Source organism: Protomyctophum bolini (genome assembly GCF_963924005.1).
Source record: "Protomyctophum bolini genome assembly, chromosome: 6".
In the NCBI taxonomy this organism is placed as follows: Eukaryota; Metazoa; Chordata; class Actinopteri; order Myctophiformes; family Myctophidae; genus Protomyctophum; species Protomyctophum bolini.
Window position 1 is genome coordinate 13,683,544 of NC_137867.1, and position 18,019 is coordinate 13,701,562.

The 18,019-nt window shown below is 40.5% G+C and overlaps 1 protein-coding gene across 3 annotated transcripts in view; it reads left to right on the forward strand.

The window, feature by feature from the left end:
- Positions 1 to 18,019, forward strand: part of slc4a4a (solute carrier family 4 member 4a) — a 71,686-nt gene that overhangs the window by 32,225 nt on the left and 21,442 nt on the right. For 2 of the 3 annotated variants that reach the window (XM_080766635.1, XM_080766636.1), the window contains 8 exons: positions 4,716 to 4,895; positions 7,985 to 8,061; positions 13,132 to 13,289; positions 15,086 to 15,173; positions 15,597 to 15,751; positions 16,686 to 16,787; positions 17,278 to 17,452; positions 17,848 to 17,981. In XM_080766635.1, the coding sequence (XP_080622761.1) occupies positions 4,716 to 4,895; positions 7,985 to 8,061; positions 13,132 to 13,289; positions 15,086 to 15,173; positions 15,597 to 15,751; positions 16,686 to 16,787; positions 17,278 to 17,452; positions 17,848 to 17,981 (1,069 nt within the window). The remainder of the gene's footprint in view (positions 1 to 4,715; positions 4,896 to 7,984; positions 8,062 to 13,131; positions 13,290 to 15,085; positions 15,174 to 15,596; positions 15,752 to 16,685; positions 16,788 to 17,277; positions 17,453 to 17,847; positions 17,982 to 18,019) is intronic. The other variant, XM_080766634.1, reaches the window with a different exon arrangement.

Below are 18,019 nucleotides of genomic sequence, written 5' to 3' on the forward strand. Positions count from 1 at the left end.
ACAGTATGCACCAGCCATGTTAATGTAGCTGTGATATTACCAGATACACATTATACCTAGCCCTAAATGTGTGCCAGTGAACTCAATTTGTGCCATAGTGTATATTTCACAAGTGCTACATGTTTTGCAATGATAGTACTTTTTCTGCATTAATCAAACAAGTTTCCTACCTAAGAAAGAAAACCTGAAGACTGGAAAGTCAGCCACTGTATACTGGCTTTATACTGGCGTCGATGCAGCCAATGCTGTGTTTGGGATTGCAATAATTGGGTCTTATAAATAGGGTCATCAACGTGACTGTACATCGACTGTATGTGTCCCATCTTGTGGTAAAGAAATAAAATAAATATAATCACATTTTTTACCAATGCCCAAAACTAAAGTCTTGTATAGTGGTATTGTATTGCAATAATAATGTGTCTGTCATAATATCCCATGGCACAGCTGGACCAATGTGCCCTTCGTACCTACCGCTTGAGAACCAGTGATGCGCCAGTACACCACCACACCAGCATGCTTTTTTACTGGCTTATTCTTTCAACCGCTCCCAGTCTTCCCACTAGGTCAATTAGCGGCAACAATGTGATGGCATCGGAGGTTTCGACTCTGGCCTGTGCTTATTTTAGTTCACTGTAATTGTAAAAAGAAAAATGTCGGAGCTATGATTAGCAGTAAGCTGCCCATCAGAGGAGTATAAATAGTTTAAAGCCATTTTTCCCCACTGTGACGTGATTCAGGTCATCATTTCAAATGCTTTAATTATCTTCTTTTCTGTAAAGTCCTCGGAAAAGAATGAATTACAGGCAGACAACCCCCCCCCCCCCCCCCAGAAAAACAATTAATAATTATCTGGTCTAGTAAGGGTTTAGACATGCCAAGTGGGAATAGCAACATAATGACGAGTCTTTCACTGTATCGTAATAAGAAAGAAATCCAGGTTCACTCAGCTGTAAAACCTAAGCACACATCAACACCAAGGGGGGGATAAAAGTCTTGAGTCTGGCGCACTTTTATATTCAACGATAATCACAGCCGGCCTGGTAAATCTGCCTTTTTTATCGTCTCTAAAGTGTTGTTGATCCTGTCCAGATCATTGGAACATTCCTTCACCATAACTCCACCATACCTACTTTAGATTTTAAGGTGGAAGGTGGAATATTTTAAATCCTTATTTTATAAAATATGTTGTGATGATCTTGAGCGTGCCATTACGTTTTATAACAGAACAGTTGTGGGCACAGCACAGGTTGATGATGGATGCATGTGATGCACGTAAGGGGGGTGGCACAAGATAATTAATAATTAATTAATAATTAATTAATAATTAATTAATTAAGCCACACTGTTTTAGCTGTTTCAAGGGACTTACAGTCTAGGTATTACTTGCAGTGTCTGTATAAGTAGTACAGTACATGCAGTACATGTTTAATGACAAATAAATCCTCTTGGTTCTAATTGCTACTTTATAGAAGCTTTTCGTTGCACAGAGCCAGCAGAAGAAGTTGGTTGTGTAGTATTTTATCTTAATCATTACCAAAGTCGTCAGACAGCATTTTCCCCTCAGAGATGTGGATCATATCATTGTGTTTGCTGTAGCGCATTACATTTAAATTGAGCGCCTGCATATAGCCTGGAATCCAGTCTTGATTCACTCCGTTCCGAATACTTTTTTCCCCCCAGACTTTGCTTCTCAGTCTGGTGACTGGTCCTATTTGACCTATTTCCAAATCATTTGGAAACCAAAAATGTCACCAATTCTGTAGGCAAGTCAGGAAGTGGCTGGAACATTGGAAGCCTGGTCCCCCACACAAAAACCACCTGATGGGAGCAAATCAGCCTGGATCTCATTGATGATTAATTTAAAGAGAGCCAAACTCAAGCGATTGTCAAGTGTTTATTTGATTTTAAAAAGCATGTAGTTGTGATTGACATAGAAAGGGTGCCTTGTACAATAATTGTCTCTGAGAGGACTGTATCACTCCACTGGGGCTGGGGAATTACAATTTAGGCATTTAGCAGATGCTCTTAATCCAGAGCGATTTACATTAAGCAAGAACAAAAAGCATGGCAATACATCACATACATAAAAAGGTAGTTATCATGAATCATACGTAAGCTAAGAACATAACAGTGGAATGTCTTTATAATGAAACTATGCAGTCTATGCATGTATACTTTATAGTGCTATGTCTACATAAAATGCTATAAGTCTACATAAAATGCTATCTACATTAATGTGGGGCATACGCCTGTGAGGTCGTCGGGGCTAGGGTTAGTGCTACGGGCCATGATGGAGTCTGAAGAGGTGGGTTTTCAGACTATGGCGGAAGATTGGGAGTGAGGCTGCAGTTCTGATTGTGATGGGAAGTGCATTCCATAGTTTTGGAGCCAGAAGGGAGAAGAGTTTGAGACGTGTGGAGCGTTGTCCCGGTGTTTTTAGTGAAGGTACTTCCAGCTTCCCTGCGTTGGCTGATCTGAGTGCGCGGGAGGGTTTGTAGGGTTCGATCAGACTTGCAAGATATGGGGGAGCCATACCTTTGGTTGCTTTGAAGGCCAGCATCAGAGTTTTGTATTCTGTGCGGGCAGCGACCAATGGAGGGAGCAGAGAAGGGGGGAGACATGTTTTGGCTGGTTGAAGACCAAGCGAGCTGCAGCATTTTGGATCAGTTGGAGAGGCTTAAGTGCGGCAGTAAGAGTTACAATAGTCAAGTTTTGACAAGACTGTTGCCTGTTGTCTGGATTTTACTATTATAACTCCCTCCTTACTGGCCTACCGGCATGCACACTTAACTGATCCAAAATGCTGCAGCTTGGTCTTCAACCAGCCCAAATTCTCACATGTCTCCCCCTTCTCCGAATTATAAGCCAAATATCACAGACATTTAGAACCAATAACCAACTTAATATTGCTCGTATACTGTAGGTTAATCGAATAATTGAGAAGCAGTTTATTTTTTTGATTTTTAAATGCCATATATCAACAAATCTTTTTTTTATAGTCGACTAAATCAATTATTCTGATTAGCCACTTAACACTGTATCATACTTATTGTACAATAGAGCCGTACCAAAATAAATAAAACACATTAATCATTCATTAATCGAAAATTGAGGCAAAACTTTGAAATAATGGTGATATTGATTTGAAGTCATATTGCTTCCAGCTCAGGACACCATGCATGATGGAGCCAGGGGAAGACTTATCACTTGGAATGATTAATGTGATGTAATTGGTTGTGCTACATGGACTGAGCTGAGCTAGGCGCCTTGCTTTGAGGCCAGCTGATTTGATTGATGGGTCATTAGCAGCGCCACCGTTCCATGGGAAGAGAGCAAGAAAGAGAGATTGAGAGAGAGAAAGAGAGAAAGAGAGAAAGAGAGAGAGACAGACAGACAGACAGACAGACAGACAGACAGACAGACAGACAAGACAAGACAAGACAAGACAAGACAAGACAAGACAGACAGACAGACAGACAGACAGACAGACAGACAGACAGACAGACAGACAGACAGACAGACAGACAGACAAGACAAGACAGACAAGACAAAACAGACAAAACAGACAAGACTTCTGGCTTCTGACCTTTTTTTTTTTTTTAAATAGACCTTTTGATTGAGCCATTCATGATGTTATGGAAGACTGGGAGGCTATTTATACTTGTGTGCCAGTGTCGTGCAGCGAAAACAGCCGATATACAAGATATACAAACATGTTGCATTGCGACACATTGTGAGCTTGTAGATCTGCTACATTTTGGTCTGCGACACCAGCGTACAGGCATTATGTCTAGGAGGAGCCAGTGGGGGAAAGTAACATTTACTTTAAATAGGACATTCTGCGTAATGAGTACTTTCTACTTTTGGTACTTTAAGTACATTTTGATGCCAATACGTTTGTACTTTTATGCAAGTACAATTTGAATATTCTTTGAGTATTTCCATATTGCAGTATTTTTGCGGTACTTTTACTTAAGTAAAATATGTGAGTACTTTTTCCATCACTGCTAGGAGCATTCCAGTCTAGTCATTGTTAATTGAGTCCTCACAAGACATGAAAAGAGATTTTATGGTGACATGACTCCTTTGAGTGATGCTGTGGTTTGACATTTCAGATGCAGCTTTTACTCACTGTCTTTGTCACCAAAACAAAGTGTTTTTGTAAAAAACAACAACCGAAGAATCCCAGGATAGCCTCGGAAATAGGCTAACTCCATTTCTTTTTTACACTCAAGGCAAATTATCTCTTTCTATGGGTTTTAAATATTGATTATCTTCTTAGCAATTGTAAATAGGAATTGATTCATTTATTAAATTTATGATCAATTATTGATACTGTTTTTAGCGGTGCACATGTCCCTTTGTTCATGTCTGTTTGGAGTAGAAACAGCTGCAATACCGCTGGGTGACCTACCTTCAAGTGGCGCTGTTGAGTGCTTCACACTGTGCACTATAACTATTACAATAGCACAGTACAGAACAGTACAGTGAGTACATCACAGTGTACAGTATAGTACAGTACAGGAGTACAGTACTCTGAGTACAGTACACAGTACAGAACACTGTATGGTACAGTACAGACTACAGTACAGTACAGTAACTACCACAATACAAGTATAGTTGCACCACTCAGTTCACGGGTGTGATTTTTTAAAATAATATATCAATTTGTGTGATCAGCTGTTGCGCCGCTCCTCTGCTCTGTCCACATGCAGAGATGATCACAGACAACCAGATAGCCAACGGCCAGCTGAAACCAGAGCTGAAGGACAAGGTCATGTACACGCTGCTGAGGAGGCATCGCCACCAGACCAAGAAGTCCAACCTGCGCTCACTGGCTGACATCGGCAAGACGGTCTCCAGTGCAAGTAGGCTGTTTACCAACCAGGAGAACGGTAATACAGATGCCAGTTTGGTGCAGTCTTCATTTTTATTTTTGGAAGGAACTGTTTATTTATTTTTTATTTATTACAAAATAGTTTCGTTTAAAAAAAAATGTATAGCCTAAAATACAAAATAAACTTTTTTAGTAATTAATGATAGCATCTTCATTAAGAAAATAAGACAAAAGTATTTACTCACCACAATTGATGTGATCTTTTCGAGCACAGGGAATATTAATAAGCCACAGTATGAAACTATAGGTTATGAGGAACTCTTCAGTTGCACTTTATACATTGTGTTATGAGAGATAGCAGAATAGATAAATAAATAAATTGGTCATTGTTACAGAAAGAGAACAACTCGTTCCTGGCCACATCCTTAACAATCTGAGAACCCATCGGCAGAAAATAAAGGAAAACCAGTGCCCTCCAAGAGACTATATCCTTAATGACACCACTATGCCATAGGCCTACAGACATGCACATCCTGTGTAGGGTGTCTTAATGTTGATCCCTAAAGTTATCGTCACTTTCACTCATAATTGACTTATAATTGACTAACCGTACTAATCACATTCATATGCAGATTAATCTGACAGCTGAGATGAAGCCAAATGCCAATACATCAAGCTCAGAATATGATTAATTGCAAAGATACAAATTAAATTGATCTATACATGGTGTCATATAAATCAAATGTAATTCATTTGAGACGCCAGTGACAATATTTGAAATGACAAAAAATGGTTGACCAAATACAGAAATCGAGAATTGCTGTACAAAGCTCAGATTTGTGTTTATTTGCATAACCTATTTTGTATAATTCTTTCTTTCTTTTTTGCTTATTTAACTGCTTTTTATTTCTACGGATGAAACACTTTGTAGTGTGAAAAAACACAGAAACAAAGAAAAACAAATCTTACTTGGAGACGTTCATTGTTATTGCATGTAAAACTTGTGGGAATGGTGACTTTCTCAATTTTGAATTTAAAGGTTGCAGTAACTTTATTATATATATATATATATATATATATATATATATATATATATACTGTATATATATATAGTCAGTTTGAGGTTGAGAACCACTGAACTAGGCTGTTACACAGAGAAAAGCACTGCCACTCTGTGGCACTGAATATACAGTAGTATTTCCCTTCACAGAACGTCTCCATGTAGGTAGATTTGAAATATTTTCCAGTATCATAAAATGGACTTCTTTATAACACAATGATCTGCCTATTTTGTGATCTTTATTATTATTTCTTTTTGATAAAGCAAGTTGTTTCAATATATGTACGTGTTAACATTTCACTGTGTTAACATGGTGATTAATCCGACATCTACCCTGGGTTTTTGGAAAAATTCCAATGATTTATTACCTGTAATCAGATTTGTAAAACTGTCGGGTGAATGACTGCATCAAAAGCAAGTTCCCTTTGTTTGACCCATTCAAAGTTCAATGCTGTTATTTCATAAAATGTAGCATTTGAAAGCAAAATATTTTTTCCAAAGGCTCTTGGTACTTTTTGTTTGAAATAATACCCATAATATCCAGCTATAGAGGGTATGCGCATGCTTAAAGTGAATGGCACATCGAGTGGCAAATCGAGTGGCAAAGCAACATGCAAAGTGAGTTTAACATTGTTTAACGTTGTTTAATGCAATCAGATAGGACTTTTCTGTGTGGATGTATGGGCTGTCAAGGCCAGAAAGTAGTTTTTTGCCACTCAGTAGGCGTTCCTGCATAACTTCCTGGTTTGATGATGATGTCACGCGCATACCCTCTATACACTATACTGCTTATATTAACAACGTTAATTCTGTTTTTACTGCTTCTCTAACAACCACTTGCTTTTGCTTAATGGCTGCTATCTGTCAACTCTTTCTCTTCATCCTTCGTCGCATTCCATTCTTTCCATTTTTCCATCTTTGTTTCCTTCCTGGGATTGACTTTGATGCACCGTTGCTACCACTAAAAGCACGTAGTCCTCTTGACAACTCCATGACTTGCCTGTCGGGTCGCACCTCTATGGAGGAGGACCAAAGGAGTTGTTCCAGTATGGATCGGCTTAGTAAGTTCACCACCAGACCTAGACAGTAACAATTTAGCCACCCTCATGTCATGTGAATCCTAGCGTCCCTACTCTGGGCATGTTGGATAGGCGAACATTTGGCGAACATAGGCGGACATTTGGTGACAATAACAGAACTACAAGCTCAAGCTTGTAGATTGGCTTACATACGACAAAGAAGGGGGGAAAAGGAGGGGGCTTAGTATTGAGCCCTGGAGGGAGGGCGTTTTTAAGTTTGAAGCAACTAAAGAAAGTCTCATCAAGAACTTTAGATTTACTTTGAACTCCGCCTCAGATCTAACTTTAAATTGTGCTGTGTTGTAGCCCACAAAGCACGAGTGAGTGCTATTCAATAAGGAGAATAGCGTATTTTGACAAGGCTAGCTTGGTCAGGGGAAAACAAAAATTGGTCTTTACAATATACTTACTCCCTCAAATAAGAACTCAAATTAATATATCTACTTTTTTGTTTGTCTGATTTCATAAACGACGGACCGTTTTTGTTGGCTGCATCATACTGACTGTTATTACCATGTTGCTCGTTTTGCTTGGGGGGTGGGGAGCCATTTGAAAGGCTACAGTGGCATCAGAATAATGCTCTTGTCCAAATCTATTCATTTATTTCTTGTCCCTTAGGCTGATCAAGTCCCAAATGTTCTCAGCGCAATAGTTTATTTCTTTTAGCAGAAGGGTGCAGTCTCCGATAGTTTCAGGCATGACATTTTGTATGCAATTCCTTGGTCCTGAAAGGTTGAGACAGTGAATGTAGTTAATTAGATTGTCTCAGGGACTACTGTCATAGCCTTTAATTTCAGATAGTCCTAAATGTAGTTTTCTTCTGACATTGGATTGCATGAAGAATATTCCTCCTCTTATCCCTTTGGTGTGCGTACTGCGTAGCCTACTGCATGAAGGGCAAACTGGGCCACTGTCTTTTCTTTGGGTTACTTCCATCTATTCAGTTCATGCATCAGGCAGGTGGTTCTGAGTCCAGCATAACCACTTGGCTCGCTGTCTTTTAAACAGGTAGCCCTGCCATGGCACATCGTAATCTGAACTCCAGCAGCATGAACGACATCTCTGACAAACCAGATAAAGAACAGGTGAGTGAACTCGTTGTACTCACTACGACATTGGATGAGTTTTATTAAAAGTCACAGATCGCCTAGATCGACATTGGATACGTTTTTTTGTTTATATAATGCGTCCAGCATCGCTAGTATTATTTTCATCGGTTATTGGTGTCTCCGTCGTCTGGCAATGCTTTGCTTTCACGTTTTCACGTAATTGAATATTTTCCTTCTCTTCAAAATAAGACCTCGCGGCTGAAAAGCGTGGCAGAGACGCGACTAAACTTGACCTTAAACTTGATCAAAAATATGCTAACAAATAGTGCAGCAAGTCCGCAATTCCGAAAATTCTAACTACAGTTAAGTGTGGCGCAAACCACTAGACCCAGACACAAATAGGCAAACATGCCTACAACACATTGCAGTGTGACACATTGTGGGCTTGTAGATCGGCAACAAAGTATAGGTTTTAAGTGGTTAAAAACCGATTGAAAGTCAGTTGTAGATTCAATGATCCAATCCAATGCAAAGCAAAGCAACTCAAGAGGTCAGTCAGCCAGCCTGCTGCTTAGGGGTGGTTGTGGCCCTGTCCAAAGTCTTGTCTTAGGTCTTATTTTATCTGCCGGGTAAAGATAAGAGAGTGCAACACCCCCCCACCCCCTCTATTTGTCTTTGGCACTCAAAGCATGCCTCCATAATCTTATCCAGCCTGTTTCTGCAATTTATTATGTCTCTACTCTCTACAAGATCCAAGTATGGCTTACAGAAAGTCACATCGCTTTCTTAATCATTACTTCATAATGACAAATAATGGACCGATAAGAACGCCACAGTGAATGTACAATGAGCCTCATAAGCATTTGGACAGTGATGCTTCTGTACAGTCCTGCATGCATACCAAGCGGACTGACAGATACACTGGGACACAGTGTCTGTGCTGCTCGATTCCCTAATTTACCCCTCCCCCATGCTTTGAACAAAGCTTTAGCACAGCGGGGATGTGTGCCCTCTCCTCGCCTTAGCCTCCTGTACATTCAATGAGTGTGCGACCAGTCACTCATCCATCAAACTGTGCATGTTTGGGCATCACACCACCCTGGTGTGACGTTTATATTGGAGAGCAGTGGTGGACGGTGTAGACAGGATCAAGACAGGAGGGGGATAGAGTACTTGGACAGGACCACAACCACCTGATGCGTTTATCTGTTGTTCAGTTTATCCTGAAGTCAAGTCCAGTTATGAAACAATACACAGAGATTAGAAGGAGCCCAAATTGTCTTCTTGTTCAGTTATTCTAAAGTCAAATTATGAGGCAATACACAGTGATCCCATTGAGCCTAAAGCATGCCATATTTATTTTGAAAATACAATGGTAAAATGTCTGCGATATGAATATGAACAGCAAAAGAATATGATTAAAATAAAGACAAGCCTGTTATTTCACAAATTAATTCGCTCCACAGTAGATCATCTGGGCGCGCCCCAAACACGGTAGAGTCATTTGCTGGCTGTATCGGAGAGAACTTTTCCAGCACACAATATCAAAACGGAGCTTGTCTGTGGCCTCGCGTTTCACTTGGACCACATACAGCTACTTAGAACACTCTTTTAAATTATGGTTCCAAAGGTCTACATTTTACCATCACACCCCTACAAGCAGGCTGGTTTGAGATGCTTTGCATTGGATCAATGTACACGATTGACTTCTCTGTTTTAACCACTTAAACTGTATCAGACTGCATTTGGTTGGCCTTAAAGACCTCAGTTGCACACCAAAAATATAACATGTACAGGCTCACACAATTCATTGTGAGCTTGAACATCTGCTATTTTCGGTGTGCTACACGGCGCTACCGCATATTTAAATCAAGCATGAGGATGCTGCTGCTCTGGCAACTGTAGAGCTACGTACGCCCACAACGGTCCTGCTCTAACTAAGAGCGGGTGGGTAAGGGGTTCACACCACTCTTAGCTCATTGCTCTTTTCCACATACTGTAGACACGGTTCAAACTGCAGTTCACAGGCCTTTGTCCACAGCTTCCAAATGACCTCGTACAGGATATACCGCTGGGACAACGGAATTGGGTCTTAGTGGTCTAGTATGAGGTGCTGTGTTACAGAATGAGTGGGAGACAGATTGGAGAACAAGGTAGAACCCCTATCACTCACTGACCTATAAAACATCCACTGTGGGCACTTGGCACACACTAACCTGTTTCAAACTGGCCTCATGTGGCAGACTGTAGCACTTTGCTCTTCCAAAATAATTTATCACCTCATTGCAGACGGTATATTTAGGACCAGTCATGGGGATTTATCTCAGTTATTAATTTGGCTCTTTTCTAATTACCTGAAGTCTGCACCATGTTTTTAGCAAACGGCCGATGCACACGCTAGTGACATGGATTGTCTGTCCTGATGAAGGTCTAATCAACCAAAACGTCGACCTAATAAAGAGCAACATTTTGGCAAGTGTCTGACAGTGTGCCGGACCTTTTCTTAAGATACCCTTTTTAATGGCTAGATTCCCTATCAGGTAACCTAATAATTCTCCAAGCACAGGTGCCTATAGTTATTGTCTTTTAACATACTATCTAAGAAACATAAAAGTTCTTGCCTCTATAATGTATTGAAAAATAATGTAAATTAATATAATATAGGTGATGTAATGGTGATGTAAAACAAACAGTGCCAACACAAACATTAAATGCCATTAACAAGAGACAATATGACGTAATGAGTTACAAAATGACGTACGTTTTCCCTTCATTGTCAATGGCGTTTATTAAACAATCATTGAACTAAAGACAAACATTAAACCTGTATATAGGAGGGGCTAGCGCCCCTCAAAAATACAGTATTCTACACTACTGTACTCCCTGTAGCAAGAAAACCAACACCAAATGGCACACGAAGCTCATCAGAATAAGAAACCCATGGTAGAAGACTGTGTTGATTGGATTAGCAGTTACTGGACAGATCAGGACATGTCATTCAACAGGTTTAGCATTTCGCCGTAACCACCTAGCATCCCTATGCTGATCACGCCATGATCACGGGGGCGACTGTGGCTCAGGAGGTAGAGCAGGGTGTCCAATGATCCATGGGTCGGTGGTTCGAATCCCGGCTCCTCCTGTCTACATGTCGAAGTGTCCTTGGGCAAGACACTGAACCCCAAATTGCTCCCGTTCTGCCGCAATCGGTGTATGAATGGGTGAGTGAAATGCACAATCTATGTAAAGCAAAGGCGCTATATAAATGCACCATTTATCACAACGTGAAATAGGCAAAGATTTATGTAGTGCCTATATCCAAAGTGCTTTTCAATGTGCATTACTGTACATTCACCCGTTCACACACAGAGAAAACCATTCAAGGCACCAACCTGCTCATTGGGAGCAGTTAGGGCTGCAGTGTCTTGCTCAAGCACACTAACTCTGGGAGCCGCATATCGAACCGGGAACCTTCCGATTCCAAAGCTGCCGCTCTACCTCAAGAGCCAATGCCACCCCATCTACAAGCTCACATTGCCTTGCAATGAGATGCATTGTGAGATTGTAGATTGGCTATTTTTGGCAAAGAGATTGGCTATAGAGGGAATAGGTCGCGGGTCAAGTACAAACACCTGAGGTCTCATACTATTAACCCTATGTTTGGGCCAATGGAAGGATTAAAATCTTTAGTGATCATGGTCAACATCACATTTAGGTTGTGAGAACTGACAGGAGTAGAGATCACTTTTTACCCGGTGTCCTTTCCTTGGTCATTTCATTCTGATGAGATCTCATCACCCGGGCTGAGGCTAATTCAAGTATTTGAATCAGTAATGAAATAGGTTCGTTCACAGTCTGAGGCTACATTTAAATTATTACAAAAAGCATTGCACACTGCACAACCTTCCGTCCTCCCTATTCCATAGTTGTCCTTGGGTGCTCCGTTGTAAATATTTTCCACTCTGCTTCTGGTATTTTCAAGTTAATTTGTAACACAGCGGTGTTCCATGCATGGCAGTCTTATCATAATGTTTATGATTTGTAGTCTTTGAAGTCTATATATTAATGACTTAAATGTGGACACAGGCATCCTACAGTTGTTATCATTAGAGAAAATATGATGAGGGGCATAATATTATGATGGATCAAAGTGTAACGTGGTTGATTGTGATAAAAGTTCAAGTTGTGTATTCAATAAGTGTCATGGTCGCATGACATTCATTGAATTTATTGAGTTTGTGGTTCATTGACTACTGGAATCTGAGTTTTTCAACCATCGGTTTTCATAACAACCAGTTCAAACGACTGAAGTACTGTAGCAGTTCCCTCAGTTTGCACGCTAGTAAAGATGAAAACAGGAACATAATAGACTGGACCAGCATTTCCTTGGAGACACAGAAACAAGCCCTTAATGTCCTGCTGAGCTCCAGGTCTCTCTGACATCATGTCCTGACTCCTCATTCATCTCCCCAAGCCCACCGCACACATAAATGCCAGTGGTGGAAAGCACCAAAGTACATTTACTTAAGTATAAGTACTGCACTTAAGTACAGATTTTGAGGTACTTTGAGTCATTTTACATTTTCAATACTTTATAATTCTACTCCACAGAAGCAAATATTGTACTTGTCACTCCACTACAATAATTTGAAAACGTTATTTTCAAGTTATTTCAATCATAATGAGTACTTTTATTTATTTATTTGAATGTCAATACTTTTGTACTTTTACTCGAGTAACATTTTGAATAATGTTTTACTTGTAAGTTGTTGTAACAGAGTATTTCTACATTGTGGTATTGCGACTTTTACTTAAGTTAATAATCTGAGTATATCTTCCACCCCTGATTTGTTACTACCACTAATCATTTACCTCCTTCCCTCGGGTGCCTCCTGGTTTGGTATTTGGCTTGAATGGGAAGGTTTCGAATTCCAAAGACTGATTGTCGTGTTTGATATAAAGCTTGCCTAATTCCAGGGAAAGGTAGCTTGCTGGTGTAACATTTAACCCCTCCCTCCCCTATGACCCCCCCCCCCACACACACACACACACACACACACACACACACACCTCCCTACCCCCCCGACCCCTTCCTTCTGTGTTTTTCAGCTGAGGAACAAGTTCATGAAGAAGTTACCCAGAGACGCTGAGGCCTCCAACATCTTGGTGGGGGAGGTGGATTTCCTGGACGCACCGTTTGTGGCGTTGGTTCGTCTGCAGCAAGCTGTGATGCTTGGGGCCCTGACAGAGGTTCCTGTTCCCACCAGGTAACCAACCAGCATGCACAGTGAAACATATGAACTCAGCCAGCATGCAGTTTGCTCTCCCTGTGGCGCTGGTTCTCTGAAACATAGGAACTCAGCCAGCATGCAGTTTGCTCTCCCTGTGGCACTGGTTCTCTGACATGTCATGTCAAGGACACCTATAAATGGATATGACCGTTGAGCCGATTCTACTCTATGGCTCAGAGACATGGACATTTTCAAAGAAATTAGAGAAACGGCTGGATGGCACATGCACCCGCCTTCTAATGAGAGCGCAAAATCTCTTTGGGAAGAGCCACCTCTAATATCGACTTCTCTAATACACGGCAACCTTCCCCGTGTTTCTTCACTAGTCCGATCCAGAAGAACACGGTTTGCTGGCCACTGCTACAGAGCTGATCATGAGCTTACAGTATATCTTCTCTTCTTCTCTGGAGTCCTGCCTCAAAGCAGACTAGAGGTAGAAAACTGTCGTTCCCTGTTGTTATCGCTAGGGACACATACATCAGTAAGTAGGAACTGGGGATGGCAATGAAGGACCGGGAAGACTGGCGTGGCATTGGGAAATCCAAGATCTCGAGCACTGTCGAAAAATAATTAATAATAATAATAATAATAATAATACATTTACCGGTATATGTATTGGCCATGGACGCCCATCTGAAATTATTTGGTGCCCGAGATAGTAGATACACAAGCTCACAACGTATTGCGATACATAGCGGTTCTGTTGTGACCTTGTAGATTCTCTTTTTGGAAGATATAATACTATAAGTATATAGGGTTAAAGTGGTTATTCTGATTTTGATACTTTCATCAGAAATTTAGCTGCACCCCCCTTGAAACCAAAGACCACTGGGGGTCCATGGACCCTACTTTGAGAATCACTGGTCTATAGGAAGGGGCTTTATTTCAGGGGTTTAGTGTCTTACATAAAGACATGTTCATACTTCATACCCCCGAGTACGAGCAAAATGGACGCCATCATTTCAGGTAGCTGCAAAAACATATAGGCTATGACTATCATGATGATGATACAGTACTGTGTAATTCGTATATGACAAAATATTTTCAATAAACTTTAATTTGGCCTAAAGATTTTGGACAATGGGACTTTGCATACATTTTCAATCTGTTCCCGACAAGATCAGATATTCAAGCAAAAGGAGACATAATAAGCTGCAATGTAAACCTGTGAGCGGAAACAAATAATAAATAATTTACTTAATTAATAAAGAAAGTGATGTTGACTTTATTTGTTTAAGGGGAATATAGTATTGATAATCTTAATTTCAGTTAATCTTGTGTCCCTCTACTACTGCTGTTATGGTATGTTGTGGGTTGAAAATGTCATAATTGTTGTGTCATGATGCAAAGTAGAGATAAGGTCAGGTCAAGCTCTGTAGCCTGCATGTATAGTATATTGCCCTACAAAGTCAAAGTGCAGTCACTACATTTTTGGACACTTATTTGTGTACATCCCAAAGGTCAAATTTGCCTTAGTTATTTTGGGTGATGAAAAATGACCTTGAAACACCTTTAAACTCAATATCAGCCTTTGTTCCCTTACTTTGGCTCTGTAGGGCAGTATAGGCCACAGAAAGGCCACAGAAAGATAAGGCCAATAATTGACACACTTTGAATGTATTTAAGGAGACAGACATATGTGGTAGAACTTGGACGTCATCCAATGCTTTTCAGATTTTGGGAGCTTCAAATTACGTAGGAAATGCATTACTCTACTCCGTGTCCAAGGTGCACCTGTTTATTAATACCCCCCCCCCCCTTGCCATTTTCAGATTTTTATTCATCCTTCTGGGACCCAAAGGCAAAGGAAAGTCATATAAAGAAATCGGGAGAGCCATTGCCACGCTCATGACAGATGAGGTAGGACTTAAGAAACCTGATTTATACTTATTTGTGCACCAGTGTCTCGCACACTGAAAATAGTCAATCTACATGCTCACGACGACCTGCTGTGAGCTTGTAGATCAGCTGTTTTCCACGTGAGGCACGCGGAAATGCAATTAAGAGTAGATTAAGCATTACAATGTAGAATCATGTACTAAAAGAATTGTCTCACTTGATTGTCTTCCCTTGTGCAGATAAAAGTGACAATTTCAGGGCTGGACAGACGATTTGTCTGGATCGAGCGTCTCTTAATTTTCAATATGTGAAAAAGGGGGGAAAAAGACTTGGCTTGCCAATACAAAACGAATTGCCCTTTCACATTGCATCGGATTAGAAGTGGATTGACCACAGTTGAGAGGCCATTAATACAATGCTGTGCTTCCATCCGTCTCCGTTAAGATCTTCCATGACATAGCGTATAAGGCCAGGGATCGGTATGACCTGCTGGCCGGCATCGATGAGTTCCTGGACGAGGTGATTGTGCTGCCCCCTGGAGAGTGGGACCCTGCCATCAGGATAGAACCTCCTAAATCCATTCCCTCCGCTGACAAAAGGTCTTTATTCATGGACACACAGAGCGCCTTTGTAGAGTCACGCGTGGCTCTTATGTTGTCATCTGCAGTTCTATGGTTTCTTTCCTATGTTTGACGGGGCGTTCAAAGCATTAGTAACCAGTGGTGTAAAGTACATTTACTCAAGTACTGTACTTAACCCGTTTAGGCCTGACGTCAAAATAAAAGAAAAATATGACTAAATTCTAAATTCTCCAGTTTTCTGAAATAAATATTTTCACGATTTTTCAAAAATAGCAGACCTACAACCTTGTAGCGCGCCACTCGGTGGCGCGCTATGAGCTTGTAGATCTGCTATTTTTCAATAGCTAAAGCATAACGTAATGCTAACACCAAAAGGGGTTCCCGCCCAAAATGGGTTAACTACAATTTTAAGGTATTCTTTTTACATTACTGTAGTATTTCCAATTTTCAGTATTATTTTACGTCTACTCGACTACATACACACATATTATTATTATTGTTTACAATTTATTATTGCTACAATTATTTGAAAACTTTTAGTTACCAGTTACTTTGTAGATGTTGATTATTATTGTTACAAAACATACATTAGCAACTTCAGCCCTATAATACATTCCGGCCATTTCAAAATAATAGCTGATCAAAATGTTTTGTGTCAGTGTGAGGATTCAAGAACATTCATGCTTAGTTATCTCTCTAGCAAACACCAGAACCAGAACCCAGGGGAGGTCATATTAATGGTTGCTCAGGATACTGAGCTATGATTATACGTATATAATTATGGTAAATATAGTTGAGCTACTTAATTACATTAGCTACAGTAATTGTTTTCATGTATTAATCTATATATCTACAGTATGCAATCGATGGTTAAACAGCTCCCTTCTATGTGTGTGTGTGTGTGTGTGTGTGTGTGTGTGTGTGTGTGTGTGTGTGTGTGTTTGTGTTTCAGAAAGAAGGGGGGTGACAGCTCACAGATGAATGGTGACATGCCACATGATGGAGGAGGTGGAGGGGGTCATGAAATAGGAGACGAGTTAAAGAAGACTGGCAGGTATGACTGCATGACATCAAACTAAACATACTGATATACTGTCCCACTGGGAGGAGACCTTGCTAATGTTGCTCTGGAGAGGGAAGTCTGGAGCTTTCTCCTGGAACTGTTTCCCCGCGACTAGACCGGATAAGTGGTTGAAGATTATTAAAAGAATAATCAATAATTTAATACAATTATTGATAAATAATTGTAATAACCCTATGTCATTACAGGCGAAAAGTTTAAAAAAAAAGCATTCTTTTTTTAAACAATGTGCAACAAAGTATAAAATACCCCTTAAGAGGTTAATCAATTCAGCGACGTACAAGAACAAAATGTATGAAAGAAATACAAAAAATCTGAATAATCGTAAAGAAAATAATCTTCAGTCCTGTAACTATGGAAAAACATCTCTTTATATTTCGGAAGGCTCTTTTTGTGTTCTTGTGGTCTATGCTGTTGTAGGATGTTGATAAACAAAATGTGGTGTCTGCTTCTGTCGTTCCAGGTTTTGCGGTGGTCTCATACTTGATATCAAAAGGAAAATACCGTTTTTTGTCAGTGACTTCACAGATGCATTTCACATCCAAGCCCTGTCAACCATTTTGTTTATTTACCTGGGAACTGTGACAAATGCCATCACCTTTGGTGGTCTGCTGGGAGATGCTACAGATAACATGCAGGTCAGTCGTGTATCTGACATGTTTGATAATGGCTGATTATATTTCAGGTTATGCCTAATCTATACTCCATCGTACGACAGTGTCCCAGCTTGTAGATTAGGTTAGGCAACAATGTTTCTGTGTGGTTCCTGGTCATTCCTGGGTTCTTTGTATACTCCCTTCTGGAAATGGGTAATGCTTTCTCCATGTAAGAGTGAAATATAGTGCAAGCTAGCAAATCGTCCCTGACTGGTTATAGTGGTCACTAAGGGACTTTTGTGTTGAATGTCTGCCACCAGCCAAGCTTAAAAAATGAAGCCTCTGCTCAGCAGCACAACCAAATTGTGGAGAAAAAGGGGTAAAAGGTACAGGGCTTTACAGTGATCACCATTGCTAATGTCCCTCTATGTGTGCAGGGAGTGTTGGAGAGCTTTTTGGGAACTGCGATAGCTGGTGGTCTCTTCTGCCTTCTGGGTGGACAGCCTCTCACCATCCTCAGTAGCACAGGCCCAGTTCTGGTCTTTGAAAGGCTGCTCTTCAATTTCAGCAAGTACGTATGTTTGCGGGAGGCTGCTGCATTGTTTATTA